We start from the raw sequence: 18771 nt of genomic DNA, 5'->3' as shown, positions 1-18771 counted from the left end.
AATCTGGTCAAAGATGGCCGAATGACAGCCATCTGACTTTTTGGCCTTACTACTATATTTCCACAATTTATGTATCATTTTCATTCGTATTTGGCACATACATCATACATATCAGTGTGTTTCATAATCAGAATGAGATCAAAGATGGCCGAATAACGACTGTTTTTATTTTTGACCATATTACCACTACACGGAACACTTGTTTTGATGCAAATAAACAATCTATTGTATACGCCACTTGGAACTCAAGTTTCAAGGACACGCTCGCGACAACCCCTCCGCTTCAATATGACGAGCACAAAGAGAACTTTTAAAAATTGAACGGGGACTGTGTCATTTTCAATGACTTGTTTTAATATTTAAGTTTTCTGTAGTGTTCGATGTATTTGTGTTCTACATTATACTGCAGCAAACTGATCTCTGACCAGATCCGCGGAACACACTGCTTCCAAATTCAGAAAGATCAACTTCTGACATGTCATCGCTTTCATGTTGAACGTAGTGAATATTCAGCATTACAAGTTGACCGTTACATGTTCCTCCAATGATGTGATTGTACTTTATTTTCATGGTTGTCACATTAGAATAAACATACTGTGATGTAATATGACGTCCATCTTCTGTCTTCCAAAGGTGTATAGCCTGCCAAAAAATTGGTCGGTTTAAAAAATGTCAATACTATGCAAAAAAAATATATGCTAACTGCATAACCAGGACTTATTTTCATAGTCTAGTTAATACACCATAGTTGAGAAGAATGATTCCACTAGTTTATCATTGTGGAAATAAAAGCGAAAAAACAATTCGTTTAAATGCTACAATCCTGAAAATAACCATAAACATTTCTTGTACAACTGTTAATTTTACTCAAACTTTGTTTCCAGTTCAAAATAACTACCGAATTGCGACATGCCAGATTTTAAAATCTTGAGAATACCTTGTCAGTAGCAGCACTTGCAAGAAAACTGTTATCGTCCGAGAATGCTAAATGTCTGACATCTCTGTTGAATTCAGCTCCTTTCTGAAAATGAAAATTTCATCACAAATTATTTAAATATTGGTTGTACATTTCCCACATGACCATTTTGGATGAGGAATGAATTCCACAGGAGACAGGTTTAATGCTATATCAAGCATTACTGTATCTGTATTCATCTGCCATTGATTTATGTAGGGCTGTATTTTACACAGAAATTGGAATGACAGATTGATGTATTACAAGCAGTCCCTCTATCATGAATAAGGAAAGTGATGCATTCCGCTTATTAAGAGCACACATACACCATTTAGTGTACAACGAATCATTAATATACAACTTGTGTCGTTGATCTCAGATCACTGAAAAAACAGACGTAACACACTCATTTAATCTAATGTCCACCTCTGATTTGTTTCTCAGAATTAATTTTGACCGAATGTTTTAAACCTGACACTGAAATTAAGATTTTGTTCTTCCTTTTGTGAAATGTGCGTGCGCATTGGTCATTACTTTTACAACAATAGCAGCTCTGCAAGAAGTGGCGAAGCAGACATTTCTCTGCTAATCCTACCGATTCACACCTAATATACCGGTATATACATGTAATAGCCATTTCCAGTCTGTCCTTATAGTGGTCTGAGGTTAGATTGTAATATAACTGCTTACCATGTGTAACATATGAAGCTTTTTTCTTCTCTCTACATTCCATATCATAATATACATATCCTTGGCTACGGATGCCATAAGCTGACTGTCATTACTAAGTACCACACACTGTATGGAGGATTTATGACCTTTCAGAGTTTGTGTGTTGGCTGTCTTAGGATAATACACACATATCATACTACAATTGGTGCCATAGAAGATGACGTTTTTGTTAGTGACAGCGATACATGTAATATGTTTGATAGCCACTGTAGAGTGGTCTCGAGTCTTTGCAGTCATGTCCCACAGAGTTAATGTGTTGTCAGCTGAAGCACACACAAAATGGCTATTCATGTAATTGATGCTCAGATACTTCACTGCAGCTGGGTGACCTTGAAACGTGTACATGCACTCTCCACTTTTCACATGCCACAGTCTAGCTGTCTTGTCTTGACTGCCGCTTACACAATACTGGTCATCGCTTGTTGTTGCTAAGCAACTAATATTGTCTATGTGTCCAGTGAGTGTGTTTGCATCCTTTCCATCTCCCACATCCCAAGCTTTTACATCAGTACCATTATTGGCTACATGCACCACATACTGACAATTGGTTGTCAAGGCAACAATACCGGATTTATCTGAATACATATGTTTTTCATTAGCTTGTTCCGGTGAGATATTCCATAATTTGATGTATTGTGATTTCAAAGAAGCTGATACCACCATATACTCAACCAATGCTAGATGTGATATAATAGCTTGCTGTCCTTCTAGTGTATGTACCAACTGACCAGTCTCTAGTTCCCACACAACCATGATGCCATCCCTGGCTCCACTTACTATATACTTATTATCCATTGTGATACATATACAATCAATGACACTATCATGACCTACATGTGCCAAAAGTAATAACTTGTTATCATAGCAATAGCTGTGTTAGTGACACATTCTAATCATAGACAAACACATTTCATTTATTTAATGGCAGATTTGGAAAAGTTTAGACAGGTAGCAAGACTCATGCAGGGCAATATGTATATATATTATGCCTAAGTACGCAGCTGGTATGACAACCACACAACTGTATACTAGTACATTAAAGGCAACACAATGCACTTGAAATTAACAAATTCCAAAGCATTTGTGACTGGTATGAGGCCAATCAACTTTCAATTAAATACAGATAACAAAATACATTATAAAAACATCACAGAGGTTATATGGGGCACTAATATTTTACATTGGTCAGGGCATTTCACATTTGTTTGCCAGGTGACAGTCTGACATTAAATGTCATTGTTATCTCTCCTGACAATTTTATTATGTGCAATTTGTAAGTGTGAATGCTGACATATAGTTTGGGACTACAAACATGGTTGTATAACCCTCATTCTATCATTATGGAAGTTGCGAACCAGACTTAGAAATATATTAAGTGATGGGACAAACCTGAACATTTGTGTAAAAGTTGTCCATTCCCTAAGTTCCATATTAACAGATGATATCCACATCCAGTTGTCAAATAACTCTCATCAGGACTTATACATACAGATGTCACTTGGTACTTCTCATGTTGTAGACTATGAACAATCTTACCATTGGTAGTGTCAATTACTTTCTGGAATATAACAATAATAGACTGGTCTGATACCATAGCATCTATAGATGAACATGAATAAACAACAATCACAAATGCATAATATAAATTCTGACTTGTGCTCTGCAATGTGGAAATCTTGAAAACACGAATAACAGAGATTTTGCCCTGTGGTTTTCACTCTGTGCAATTCAAAGCTATGAGAGACTGACACTTACTGTATATTTATCCCTACCACAACTGACTGTGTATTTCTGTGAGACAGCAAGACATGATATATAGTCATTGTGTTCTTGTATATCATGTAATAACTGTCCAGAATTCACACACCATATCTTGACAGTAGAGTCGTCCGATGTACTAACAATAGACAAGTCATCAGGTGTAATTTTCAAGTGGGATACAGCCTCTGTATGCCCAGACAGTGTGTGTATTCTCCTTCCATTTACCATATCATACACCTGAATGGATCAAATACAAAATTGATATTAATAATTATTGATGATTATTTAATTAAAATTAAATGCTACTACATCAGTAAATTAATGATTGACAGTCTATTAGTCTTGCAGACAGTTAGTGTAAATAATATGAATTATTAGGGTAACTGTGATCAGAAACCTTTGAAAAGGAAGATATCTGTTATAATATACACGAGTATGTAATTAGCAAGGTAGTCAAAAATTCCAGGTGAAAGTGCTCAATATAATATGTAATTATATTTTTTATTTTCACTGAATTACATTATATTGTCATCAGCTATAATGTGTACAAATAAGCGTCATAAAATGGTGTTTTTTCAAGCAAAGCAATAAGCCATGAAAAAAGTATGGTTTTCTTGTTGTTACTATACACTTACACAAATTGCAACAGCATCCACAGACACTACCATACAACTGTAGTGTGTCGTTGTGAGTGGAGCATACAAGTAATAATTACGATGATTCTCTGGTAGTTTATGTACAAGTTCACCAGTAAGTAGATTCCATATAATTAATGTGTCATTGCTAGAACCTGATACCAACCATTTACCATCACCACTAATGGCAACACAGTATACTGCCTCTATGAACACATATACAATCCAAATAGCAACAATTAACTAGACTTCTTTCATAAACTTCATGTCTTTTAAAACAAGATCAGTATTATGTCTGAGTATGGTGGTTGAAGTGCATACCAATTGTGACCAATATCTAAAAGCAAATATCACAATTTATGTGACAATAGCTATAATTAGCATATCAATGACTTTCATTGTTTTAAGCATGGTTGTTTAACACTACAAATAATATTCCAATTCTAAGACGTAATATTAATTTTCATCTCTTGAGTCAGTCAAAATCTTAAAATTTTGCGAAAGCAGATTATAAGCAGTTTACAGTATACTATTGTACATAAAAAATGAGTGTATAACATTGTGACAGTGGTGGAGTATGAGTAGAACCAGAGGTACATTACTTGGGGTTTGCAACTATGGTGACACGATACCAAGATCCCGTTTCAATCTCACTCTCGCATAAGCGCTCCAACTCGGAAAAATGCGAATGCGCATGCCCAAGGTAACTAAGATACTGGGATGTCCAGGTGGATCAAAATAGCTGTTCACGATATGGCGAATTACGATAACTATATTTTCTGTACATTTTCGATGTATTCCATTTTTTCACAATGAATGTGGTAATACATGTTTTATTATAAACCGCCTATGTCATGTCAGAAGATAGTAGCAACAGTCTCGCTATCTACGAGATGAGACTTGAATGGGATCTTGGCATGATGTCACCATACAGTACTATGTGCGTTGCAAACCCCAAGTAATGTACCTCTGGTAGAACTCATATTTATTGTATTTTTGAAATTAAATCCTAATTTTTCATTCTTTTCTCAAATGTAATCAGCATTGCATATGCTCTTGACTGGCACATGTATAATCTATTCTTAGCCATGCATCAATATTGGTCAACAGGTGTTCATATATTCATAGCTTCATATAATGAGTCATTTAAAATGAAAATGGTCATGATTGCAAAATTATATTAAAAATGCATTTTTGCCTATGAGTTCATATTGTAATTGCATGTTCATAGCATATAGTAGCTGGATTTATCATTGGTTTAAACAATATGCATAACTACAGCTTAGAATTTACAGAAAAATAAAATGTGCCAGATGTAGTGTTATGTTTGTATACATGAATTATATATGTCACAGGCGATCCACATCAAACATGACACGGTAGCACAGCATGACAACTGAAGTTTAATTATGCAATGTTACCAATAAAAAGATATTTTTTAATCTAAAAAGTGATAAAACATTACTAATTACTGTAAAATCTGTATTAGAAGCTGTGGCTTCTATTATGGTACAATGCAACAGAGGGAATGCAGTTTCTAATAGAGCATCTATACATATGAGAAGTAGCTTTTTTTTTGGTTTTCAATTGTTCGAAAAAAAGTGAGTGCGCGTCTTCTTTTAGGTATGCAGCTTATAATACAGATTTTATGATACTAACAAGGACTGATGTTTGAAATTTTTACAAAACATACAGTAATCATGGTCAATACCTGAATGTGTATTGAGTGTGTGTACAACTTCTGCTGTCTCTAAATCCCATATCTTGAGAGTGCAATCACAAGATGCTGTTACCAGTAACATTCGACTCTGGTTCACTGCTATATCAAGTATTTCACCTAGAAAAAAAAATACATGACACGCTTAAAATTAATGTATGGGGTACTACAATTGAAAGAATGTATGGCACTATTTGGCAATCATCAATAAAAGCAACATGCACAAAAATCACCATAACCACTTATTCATGAGTGATAAGTTTTGAGCAGTTAAGCACTATATAGAGCTATTCTGGCAAAACGTTACAGGGTCCCCAATTTCAAACCATGGGCCATCAATTCATCTCACTGCCACTCATGCTGCAAGGTTGCGTTTCTTTTTTTAGATTCAGATTTTTGTAAAATCTATTTTTATATTCATCTCAAGCTTACTCTCAGAGGACCTCAAATGATGAAACCATAGATTGTGAAGTCTTATATTTCATTTCATATCAGATTAGTTCTCGAAGGACCTTCATGTGTTGAGAAAGTCTTACCTTGATTTCCTATCAGAGTGCTCAGAAGACCTCCAGGTGATGGGAAACATCCCTGTTATGAAGGTCTTACCTTGATTTCCAATCAGTGTACCCGGTAGTTGTCAGAGGACCTCCATGCAGACGATGAGAAACATTCATATTTTGTAGTCTTACCTTGATGTCCAATTAGAGTGGTTCTCAGATGACCACCAGGCAATGGGAAACACCCACGCTGTGGAATCAGAATAGAGTGTTTTAATCTATCAGCCCAGTTTTGAGCTCCACGCACCAGTCTTCCAATACATCGTGGATACTTGTCTTTTAAATGGAGAAGACGTCCAAGCATCTCTACTGCCAAAGATCTAGAATACTTGTTACCTCCAGTAAATTCTAGTGTGGACTTAGCAAGTCTGGGAATGTAATCAGAAATTTTTCAAGTGTGTTAGTGAAATAGTAGCAAAAATTTCTAAATCAACTTCGGGAACTTTGTTACGTCCAACCATAACCACTGTCTTATTTCACCCCTTAAAAATTTAATCATGTTCATTTCTTGTATATCTTATACATCACATATACTGTAAAATACTTAAAATAAAACAGAATGAAATATTTTCTATCTCTTGGAATTAATTTTTTCGCTATTTTCACTGAAGGAATGATTCAGTGAAAATAAAATCCAGCGAATATACCTTTTTCCCTATATTTTACATTCAACTCATCAAAAATCAGTGTAAGTAAATTCCATACAAAATAATTTATTTCAGCTGAAATTTATTTTCACTCAAAAGACGTTTTAGATGTTTTGTCAATCTGATTAAAATAAGATCCTGATTGGCTTTCACGAACAAAACCATTCTTGCAGCAAAATAATTGTAACGTCAAAAAATAATAATTATAGTAATTATATATAAAAAAAAAAATTAAGCCAACCAGTATCTTATTTTAATCAGTTTGACAAAACACCTAAAACGTCTTTTGAGTGAAAATAAATTTCAGCTGAAATAAATTATTCTACAGTATTATCTTTTATACTGTACATGATTTATGTATAATGTTACATACATTATACATAAATCATGTACAGTATAAAAGAATATCATGTGCCAACATTTCAGATTTAAGGTGACGTAATTTTCTTAATTAGTGAGGTCAAAAAGGTCAGCAAATGCTCATTAACATTGCCTATCTGTTTATGCCATTCATTACGTAGTGTGTGTTCAAATGGTAATAAAACAATGGAATCAACGGATAAGTCTTGTGTAAAAACGCTTTCTGTACAGACTGATTTAGTTATATTCCACAAAGTATGTGTACACTTGTTGAATAACCACATTTATTATGCAAATTGTATGAAAATGCATACATTACATCATCAAAACAATTTTCTCAATTTTTTTTTATTTTTGATTTGGACCTATTTTTTATGAGTTCCATATGAAATAAGATATCAAACATTGTATGAAGATTCAAAAAAGTGTGTAAAAATGTAACATAATGAATTATTTTCAGACCTGAGAGCTCCTCTGATAAGATCAACTTCTTCATACAGTTCACTTCCATTTTTATTCTTCACAATAAGATCTAAATGTTCAAGCATACTCTGGACAGAAGTACCACAAACCACGGCATTTACAAAATCAAAATTTCCAATGGTATGCTGTAAATAGTAAAAACATTAAACTATTATAATAACTATTCTGTTTAGCACAAATCTATTTTCATTTCATAGTACTTTATTTATCCTAGCTATTACACAAAGTTAACTACTGAAATATTATTATTCAATGGCAAATTTAATGGCTGAATTAGAAATGATTAAAATATTGATCACATTATTCATACTGTACGGAGAAATAAATTTGCCGCTAATCAGTGTTAAAGTAAAGAGATGCAATACAGAGAATATTTGAAGTATTTTTGGTGTGTCAATGTGTACTGTAAAATACTTTATTTTCGCTTGGAATTAATTTTTGCTGAGGTAATGATTCAGTGAAAATAAAATCCAGCAAATATACCATTTATTTGACATTCAACTCCCCAAAAATCAGTGAAAATAAATTCCCTACAAAACACTCGAAAAAGGTTTTCAGCGAAAATTAATTCCAGCTAAAATAAAGTATTTTACAGTATATTATTCAGTGTGATACACTAGCCACTCATAGGCTTGTTCAGTTCACAACATGTATGCTTTTAAATTGAATGTATGTATTACCTCAATCAATTCATCATCATTACCAGCATATAAGAGATGATAGGGTAACTCTTGTAATTTCCTCAAATTATAGACTCTGTGAAATCTCAGTGGTTGTGATGACACTTTCCTGTCGGCATTTAACGTCTCTTTCCTCTGCGATAAGTAAATTGTCTACAAGATGTAAATAGTAATGACATGGGAATATACTGGTGATAATTTTGTACTAAGACTTGCTGTAATATTTGATAAAAATACGGTGGATATACTAGTATTATAATAATAATAATAATAATAACTTTATTACACTACTAAAAACCTTCAGAGGGTTTTTGTATGGTAAAGAACATAAAAACATACAATACATAAGAGATAAAAATAAAATGTTAGTAAAATAAAAGAAAAGAAAAAAAAAAAAAAAAAAAAAAAAAATAGTTACGGTACCTTTCTTGTTCCATTGCTCCATTTTCCAAGGAAGAATTCTGCCATAACTTGATGTCTGTCTTGTTTCCCATCACTATGCAAATATTTATTACGAGCAGTCTCAATGAATTGTCTGTCAAATCAATTAAGCAAGCATTGGTGGAAACATGAATCACTTGACAGTTCATACAACCCAAATTCTTGTTTTAAATACGAACAGAATATTATTCATCAGAATTTCAAAAGATATCAAATGGAAAACTAGCACACCTGTGGTAGAGAACCATTACAGTTTTTCCATCAGAATGCCTATTGACAAGGTACTCCTGTAAATCATATTTAAGTCTTGCCAGTAATATTGATGGAATACGTACAACACGTGGATTTGGTGGTGACCAGTGTTGGTAAACATCATCCAATACTTCATCATCTATGCTTAGAATATCTTCCAACTCTGCTTCTGTCAAACCATGCCTGCAGTTTTTAAAATTGTAACTTTTTAAAAAGGATTTGTACTGTACATGTATTGTAGTTAAGAAAATTAACAATTTCATAATATTCAATTAAAGTAGAACTGGACACTGAAGGCTAAATATTCATGGGGTTCTATAACATTCAAATTATATTGTTTGCTGAGATCACTAGAGAATATACAAAACTTAAAACCAACTTGAGAAAATTGTTAACAGGTTAATTATAGGTCTTGTATGAGGGGGGCAAGGGGAGTAGCTGGTACAGTTTTACGGGAAATAAAAAGGGCTTTTTACAATTACAAGGAAAAAAAGACGTTTTTACAGTTTACAGTGAATTGTGTCATCTAGTCGTTTTACAGTTTTGAAAATGTAATTTCCCTGGATTATTCTTTACGACTTTTTTTATTTGGATGTAAATTCTTGTACGTACCAAAAAAAATGATGAATTTTTACAATGTACAAAAAAAATATTTGATTGATTACGTTGTACGTCTAGCCTGTGATTACAGAATTACGGAATTTATTTTTTTAATTCACGTTATACAAACAAAAAAATATTGCAATTACGTTGAATGAAAATAACCCTTGCCCCCCCCCCCTCTTGTATTTGTGGAGAAAGGAATATATAGTATGGATCAAGCGTAACTGAACATTTAACTATAATAGTATAAGCAGGCTTCAAGCTAGAGTTTTCATAAAAAGACAAGACCAGCTGATTTCTAGCTTAAAAGTAAAGTTAAAGCCCGGATTGTAATAGATCATGGATTATAATTCATAACACCTCGCTACTCTCACCTGGCACCTGTTATGTATGCTAGTGTATGTGACACCAGCAAATGGCCATGTTCTATCTCCAATCTTTCATATAACTTAGCAATAGCACTTCTTATAGTGTCGCCTAAATTCAAATCAGAAACAGGAGTGTAGGACTTCCAGCAGCAGGCTTGGTCAAATGCCAACTTGAGGAACAATGGTTGGCGACAAAAAGAAAAAGCTGAATATACAAAACGCAAATATAAGCATTAATTTTACATTGCATGGTACATGCATAAATAAACTTAAGAAATGTGTAATACAGAGTACTGTTACAATTGCGTATTTGAAGACAGTAACTAGTGTATATAGTGTATATCATGATTACAAGATCTTACTAAAAATAGAACTAACGTTATCATAGAATGTGATACAATGTGTGAAACAAATTTAATGCAGACGTGTGCAGATGATGAAGACATTTTTTCAGCCCCAACTGAGTTACTTTTCTATGATATTCGGTTATCTGTTGTGAATCCCAAGTCATCATGACAATGTCACAACAGTTATTAATGCATCTGTCACTATTTACTTATTACCGGTAGTTTGATAAAAATAAGATCCAGTTTGAGCTTTTTAGCTCCGCTGTCGACTTTGTCGAGCGGAGCTTATCATATGAGTGATTGTCCGTCGTCGTCCGTCGTCGTCGTCGTCGTCCGTCGTCCGTGTCAACGTTTTACTTTTTCCACTTCTTCTTGAAAACTACAAGCCTGAATGCTTTGATACTTGGTGTATATGTACCTTGGGTAGACCTCTCTTAGGTTTGTTCATTTCATGTTGATATCTTCAATTCTCTAATTTTGGTGAATATTTTTGTCATTTTTGGTAAAAAGTGATATTTTCGACTTCTTGTTAAAAACCGCAAGTGCAATTGCTTTGATATTACATATATAGGTACTACATGTGGACCTCTCTCAGATTTGTTCATTTTGTAATGATATCTTTAATTCTCTAATTTTGGTGAATATTTTTGTCATTTTTGGTAAAAAGTGATATTTTCGACTTCTTGTTAAAAACCGCAAGTGCAATTGCTTTGATATTACATATATAGGTACTACATGTGGACCTCTCTCAGAATTGTTCATTTTGTAATGATATCTTTAATTCTCTAATTTTGGTGAATATTTTTGTCATTTTTGGTAAAAAGTGATATTTTCGACTTCTTGTTAAAAACCGCAAGTGCAATTGCTTTGATATTACATATATAGGTACTACATGTGGACCTCTCTCAGATTTGTTCATTTTGTAATGATATCTTTAATTCTCTAATTTTGGTGAATATTTTTGTCATTTTTGGTAAAAAGTGATATTTTCGACTTCTTGTTAAAAACCGCAAGTGCAATTGCTTTGATATTACATATATAGGTACTACATGTGGACCTCTCTCAGAATTGTTCATTTTGTAATGATATCTTTAATTCTCTAATTTTGGTGAATATTTTTATCATTTTTGGTAAAAAGTGATATTTTCGACTTCTTGTTAAAAACCGCAAGTCCAATTGCTTTGATACTACATATATAGGTACTACATGTGGACCTCTCTCAGATTTGTTCATTTTGTGATGATATCTTCAATTCTCTAATTTTGGTGAATATTTTTGTAATTTTTGGTAAAAAGTGATATTTTCGACTTCTTGTTAAAAACCACAAGTCCGATTGCTTTGATATTACATATATAGGTACTACATGTGGACCTCTCTCAGATTTGTTCATTTTGTGATGATGTCTTCAATTCTCTAATTTTCGTGAATATTTTTGTAATTTTTGGTAAAAAGTGATATTTTCGACTTCTTGTTAAAAACCAAAAGTTCAATTGCTTTGATATTACATATATAGATACTACATGTAGACCTTTCTCAGATTTGTTCATTTCGTGATGATATCTTCAATTCTCTAATTTTGGTGAATATTTTGGTCATTTTTGGTAGAAAGTGATATTTTCGACTTCTTGTTAAAAACTGTAAGTCCGATTGCCTTGATACTATACATATTGTTCATTTTCTGATGATGTCTTCAGTTCTTTAATTGAAATGTGCATTTCTAACAGCGGAGCTATCTCAGCCGATAGGCTGCTTGTTTATTTTTTTTTAGCTCCGCTGTTGACTTTGTCGAGCGGAGCTTATCATATGAGTGATTGTCCGTCGTCTGTCGTCCATCGTCCTGCGTCCAACGTCCGTGTCAATGTTTTACTTTTTCGACTTCTTCTTGAAAACTACAAGCCTGAATGCTTTGATACTTGGTGTATATGTACCTTGGGTAGACCTCTCTCGGATTTGTTCATTTCATGATCTTATCTTCAATTCTCTAATTTTGGTGAATATTTTTGTCATTTTTGGTAAAAAGTGATATTTTCAACTTCTTGTTAAAAACCGCAAGTCCAAGTGCTTTGATAATACATATATAGGTACAAAAAATGTACTACATGAGGACCTTTCTCAGATTTGTTCATTTTGTAATGATATCTTTAATTCTCTAATTTTGGTGAATATTTTTGTCATTTTGGTAAAAAGTGATATTTTCGACTTCTTGTTAAAAACCACAAGTCCAATTGCTTTGATATTACATATATAGGTACTACATATGGACCACTTTCAAATTTGTTCATTTGTATGATGATATCTTCAAGTCTCCAATTTTGATGAATATTTTTGTCATTTTTGGTAAAAAGTGATATTTTCGACTTCTCGTTAAAAACCACAAGTCCAATTGCTTTGATATTACATTTATAGGTACTACATGTGGACCTCTCTCAGATTTGTTCATTTCATGATGATACCTTCAATTCTCCAATTTTGATGAATATTTTTGTCATTTTTGGTAAAAAGTGATATTTTCGACTTCTCATTAAAAACCACAAGTCCAATTGCTTTGATATTACATATATAGGTACTACATGTGGACCATTCTCAAATTTGTTCATTTCATGATATCTTTAATTTTCTAATTTTGGTGAATATTTTTGGTAAAAAGTGATATTTTCTTCTTGTTAAAAACCACAGTCATTTATGGTGAAAAATTATATTTTTGAATTCTTGTTGAAAACAGCAAGTCCCATTGCATTGATACTATACATATTGTTCATTTTCTAATGATATCTTCTGTTCTTTAATTGAAATGTGCATCGCTAACAGCAGAGCTATCTCAGCAGAGAGGCTGCTTGTTTAAATATGGATCTAATTATTTGCTGGTAGTTTCTTTTAAGTTTTGGTAGTCATGAAGGGTTTGAATTGGTCCAAAACAAATACACAATAATGTAACAATCCTTACCTTTCTTGAAGAATTGCTTTTGTTTGCGAGTGACTTTTCTACTGATTCTACTCATCCAGGTCTCAAATATCTCATTTCCTGACTCTTCGTCCAGGGATTTCACAGGGAAGTAATTGGTATCATCTGGCATGCTTTGAACTAAATGCTCCAAGATGTTGTTAACATTCGGCAGAACAGAGACAACAATAGTAACATTAGGAGGACATGTTTTTGGTAGCCAATGGCAACTGAACGATGAATGACTCTCAGATAGTTGGTCTAGCGAGTCAAGCATTATAACTAATGGTCGTCCACGTGGATCATCTGATGCATGCTGGAGGATGGTGGGGAAATAGACAATTAAGTAATTGTAACTGTTCCATATCACATCAGATGGCAGGTCAATGCAATATACTTCACAGATCTGTTTGCATATACTTCTCAAAACCTGCATAATGGATGAGCTGTCAGTTGAGATACCAAGAAAACGAAACACAGTCACGCAGTTGTTTCCAAATTGACTGCGTGAATCCATTACTAGTTTGGACATCACAGAAGTTTTGCCACTGCCAGAAACTCCAAAGATCACCAGAGGCTTGTGGTAGGGCGTATTGCTAGTGGTAGAAGTGTAATTATTGATCGTGTCTAAAAGATCTTGTCTACCACAAAACATGCTATACTTAGCTTGACAGAATTTAACATGATGAGCGAGTTCCCCCAAGAGAGGATCATTATAGATGCTGGTTTTGCTAGAAGGCGACATAACTGCTTTCTGAATCATCATCTTAATATCCTTAACAAATGTTGCACAAAATTGCTGCAAATATTTCTTGTGTTCTTCATTGTTGATATTGACACCTGAACCTTGCCATTCTACATTATAAAAGTGTCTAGTCCCTGTAAATCGTGAGGGAATATACTGGTTCTTTACATTCTCCAGTAATGTAGTAGATTCTTCATCCTTGTTATGGTTTTCCTCTACATCCATATAACGATCTGCCATCTCGCTGTCTTCTTTGATTTTGTCTAATTTTCTCATGAAGCAGATGCAATGCTGATTGATGTCAGGAATACTGGTTGCCGCTCGAATTTCCAGTTCTGTAACTGAAAACAGAAGATGGAATATAATTACCTGCAGTTTTTGACAGTTGTACCTTTCTTCATTTCATCAAACAAATTAAGGTTTTTATTTCTTGATATATAATATCCTATTGTTTTTATCAAGATGCAGTAACAAAATTATTTACACATGCTCAGAATATCCATCTAGCCCAGTTACTGTGAACGAAAACTCAACGAGCAATATTGCAATATAACCATTACAAAACATTTAAACTATCAATATTGCTATTAAAATTAATTTTGTTTAAAATATTATTATATTATTTTACACAATAACATCCAACATACCAGACATATAATACTTGTGTTTAGTGTCTTCGTCGATGATTCCCTCCTCCATTGCAAGACTGGCAGCTTTCTTGAGAATATTTTTCAATGTTTTACTTGTTTCCAACCAGGCATTGTGATCTTTTTCTTTCAAAATTTGATTTCCCTGGTCATTGTCACAGTAAGGATCATACTTGATTGTGATTGGTTGAAGTAAGTACTTAGGAGGGATGGCATTTTTATCTTTCCTATACCACTCAGATAACAGTTTTTTATCATCATGTTTATATACACATTTTTGAAGATTGTCAAATTCTTGCTCAATAATCTCAGTTGGAAGTGGTCTGTAACCGTACCGCTGCCCAACCAAGCACTGAAAAGAATATACAAATAGTTTGAAAATATATACAAATAGCTGATTTTTCTTCACTGCAAGATCTTTGGAAATGCATGAAAAATAAAAATAGTTTACACTCAATTTCATTTCTAACACGGGATCTGACAGTGAGCTGCAAAATGATTGTATTCACATTAGATGAATATAATTTACTGTCATCATGTGATTCTATAAATTGTGAAACATTACCATCAAATTGGAATACATAATTTACTAATTGCTAAATGCAGTAATTGGTACGTGTCTAAACCGAGCAAGAGACTGAAAAAGTAGTGAGATTAATTACCATACATGTATTTGCTATTAAAGTAGTACACTAAGCTATGGCTATTAATTAATCCAATATTAGCATCTACTAGTAGCTAATGAAGTCACCAAAGGGAATGGAAAAGTAATAGAGGTGTTTGGTTCACAGAGGTCTTTTACTGTACAAGCAAGTCTAAACTGAGAAGGCATGGATACACAATATTGTAAGTTTCAATTTGCACATATATTATTACTTTAGAAAAAAATCAGTTTAATATTCTAAATGGCATTTTTGCAATCATGCTATGTGTATAAGCAAGAAGTAGAGAAACATTTACTTTGAATTCGAGTGACAATGAATTAAAGTACATAGTAGAAATAAAGAGGTCTTGGATGATTCTTCAAGCTATATATTGAACAATAAAAACAAGCCCGTGGCCAAAATAAACCCTGTTTTGCTGTGCTGATAAGTAACACAATACAACATGCACATTAGCATAAATAGGGTTTGCATTTCATGTAGTCATAGTATAGGGTGCCTAACAACAGCCTCAACAACAATAAACTGCTGCATGCTCTTTATAATATGCAACACAAAACTATTGATTAATTTACTAAGAATATAGTTATCATATTTATTGAATTGCCACAGCAATTTACTTGATGTGTAATCAAACACAATGATAGGTATGAAGTTACTATAAAATACTTTATTCTAGGTGGAATTAATTTTCGCTTAAAAGACTTTTTAGGTTTTTGTATGGAATTTATTTTCACTGATTTTTGGCGAGTTTAACGTAAAATATAGGAAAAATGGTATACTTGCTGAATTTTATTTTCACTTAATCATTCCTTCAGCGAAAAAAGCAAAAATTAATGCCAAGCGAAAATAAATTATTTTACAGTAATCTATATTGCTTTATTTATACAGTGACAATACATTGTGAATTTAGTTGTCAGCACTGAACACATTTAAAATTGTTTTGTTAGTAAAGTTGATAACTTAGGTGCTCTAGCCAAAAAGACATGTATTTTAATAATAATTAAGGTAATAATCTTTGATAATGTAACATGATATTGCATTCTTGCTGACCAAAGCTGCTGCGCATGATACATTTGGTGCATAATTTCATTTTATTTTCAAAAACCAAGTTGTGGTTAAACATTCTATCGTAAATTTACTAAGACAGTTGATTTAATTTGCATTTTAACTATCATGAGTTTTGATCATGGCCGGTACATCTTTAAACACTTTTCCTTCACAACAACAATGCAAAAATATTGCACCATCTATTCACTGTAAGATTGGCAAAAAATCGTGTCTCAGGAACACTTTTATGAGCCTCTGATTCAGACAGATCCCTGACATTTATATAAGCATATGCGCTACTAATAAAGCAAATACGTTTTTTTTAAAACCTGCATTGTCACAATAAACTTACCACAAAGTTAGGACCAGCCGACATTTGTTGACAAGTTTGAATCTCTCGTTGACAAATTGCAACAGTATTATGATCTATAGTTGTCTCTCTGGGTATGCCCCATCTCATATCAACAACTTGAAAATCCAACCCGCGTCTCTGACACCACTGCAACAGTACAGGATATGCATCTTCTAAAAGGATATTTCGCTCTGCTACATAGTCTGCAAAATAATTTGAAAAATTTTGAGCAAAAACTTTCATTGACTTTTTTATTTACTAGTACCTATTCTCTGGCTGTTCTCATTCCTATCTGGTTGATACTAAGCATTTCATGGAATGGAGAAATTATTTTACTTCAGTGTAATTTTTTTTTCTCTAATGTTGTATGTAATACATTTGGTTATATAGGTTTTCCCATTCTCTTTTGCATGCTTTGGTAGTACCGGTATATAACTTTAAAAACTTTGACGTAAAATTTTACCCACCTTCAAAAGTAGAACTCAGATAGATTCGCACAATATTAGAAGGTTCTGGGGGAAGATCAAATATCCAGCCTTCAAGGAGCTGTTTCCGAATGTCATCCTCTCGCCGGGCTGCCATGATATGAGAACATCACTACTTTACCAGTTTTGTTAGAGGTTAAGGTACAGCTACATAGACCAAAAGATAAATGAAAATCTTAGTATGTTCATGGTTTTCATGAACATGTCAAACAAGATTTTACCTTATTTCTCTGCCTGAATATTTATTGATAATACCAGTACACAAGATTGTGTTATCATTGATATCACTGATAGTCTTACTCAGGGTAAGACAAATCTCAATTCAGTGCTTCAAACATATTCAGAAATGATGTCAGTAAAAAAGATACACAAGTTTGTTGACACTATTGTCTCTATATACACTGTTTTGAAGTATGTTAAATTATAAGAAAAGCCATAGACCTTCTAAAAGAAAAGCTAAGACAAAAAATGCAAACTGTACAAATTTGTTTTTCTTCACTTAGTTTTTCGTTTCCATGATAAATTTGCTGTAATGTTTTTAGACTACTGGTATGTGGAATCATTTTTATGGATGCAGATTTTTTTCTGTTAATTAACCTGCTGGATTTTTTCTAATTCTTCTCCCCTCCAAGAGTTTCCAATGATCATCCCTTAATATGGAAAACTTTAATAATGAAATGATATTTTTCAAAGATTACTTTGAAAATGGGTTTTGGTTTGTCAAGGATATTTTTACTATTTCGGTAAAAGTCTTTTGAAACTATTGTGAATAGAGGAACAATTGGAAATAACCATGTCAATTGTCTCAGATGGATGGGTTTAATTTCAGCAATCCCTTTATAAATAGTAGGAAATTAAATGCCTTGAATCAACAGATTAGTTATGAACCCATTCGTTTGATGATCCATATATATTGGCACTTGATTACCGGTAATAGAAAAGCCACACATTCCACTGTTAAAAATAAATTATCTGAAAAATATGGCATTTCAAATACTGATTGGAATTCGTTTTACTTATTACCAGGATAAGTGCTGAAAAATATGAGAATCAGTGAATTTCAATATAAAATCTTGAATAATGTTGTTTGTATTAATTCTCTCCTTTATAATGCGGGTAAAGTTGATGCTTTAGTATGTAACTTTTGTGAAATATTTCCAGAGAAAACCGAACAATTACTTTTTTTGTTTCTAATTTTTGGAATGAAGTAATATCTTGGTGAACAACATACATTGCATGTTAAAGATATATTATTTGGAATAATAGGCACATATTCTCAATATCAACCACTTTTGAATAATTTAGTATTTCATGCCAAATATTTTATTTATAAATGTAGATACTGTGGAAT

At 32.9% G+C, this 18771-nt stretch overlaps 1 protein-coding gene across 1 annotated transcript; it reads right to left on the bottom strand.

Annotated features, from left to right (window-relative positions):
* Positions 1 to 333: 333 nt before the first annotated feature.
* LOC100366827 (NACHT domain- and WD repeat-containing protein 1-like) lies at positions 334 to 17557 on the bottom strand. Its single transcript, XM_085497092.1, has 17 exons — positions 17403 to 17557; positions 16936 to 17138; positions 14872 to 15223; positions 13483 to 14565; positions 10198 to 10396; positions 9200 to 9403; positions 8951 to 9062; positions 8528 to 8680; positions 7827 to 7972; positions 6490 to 6725; positions 5795 to 5920; positions 4084 to 4289; positions 3439 to 3685; positions 3077 to 3241; positions 1639 to 2517; positions 938 to 1014; positions 334 to 642 (listed from the first exon to the last, which is right to left on the bottom strand). Exons 1-17 carry the CDS (start codon positions 17515 to 17517, stop codon positions 394 to 396), a joined length of 4752 nt encoding a protein of 1583 aa, XP_085353218.1. The 5' UTR covers positions 17518 to 17557; the 3' UTR covers positions 334 to 393.
* Positions 17558 to 18771: the final 1214 nt, after the last annotated feature.

This window comes from Saccoglossus kowalevskii, chromosome 3, assembly GCF_978046115.1.
Source record: "Saccoglossus kowalevskii chromosome 3, keSacKowa6.1, whole genome shotgun sequence".
Lineage (NCBI taxonomy): Eukaryota > Metazoa > Hemichordata > Enteropneusta > Harrimaniidae > Saccoglossus > Saccoglossus kowalevskii.
Note: the sequence above shows the minus strand (reverse complement) of the source record. Positions and strands in the feature narration are given on the sequence as shown.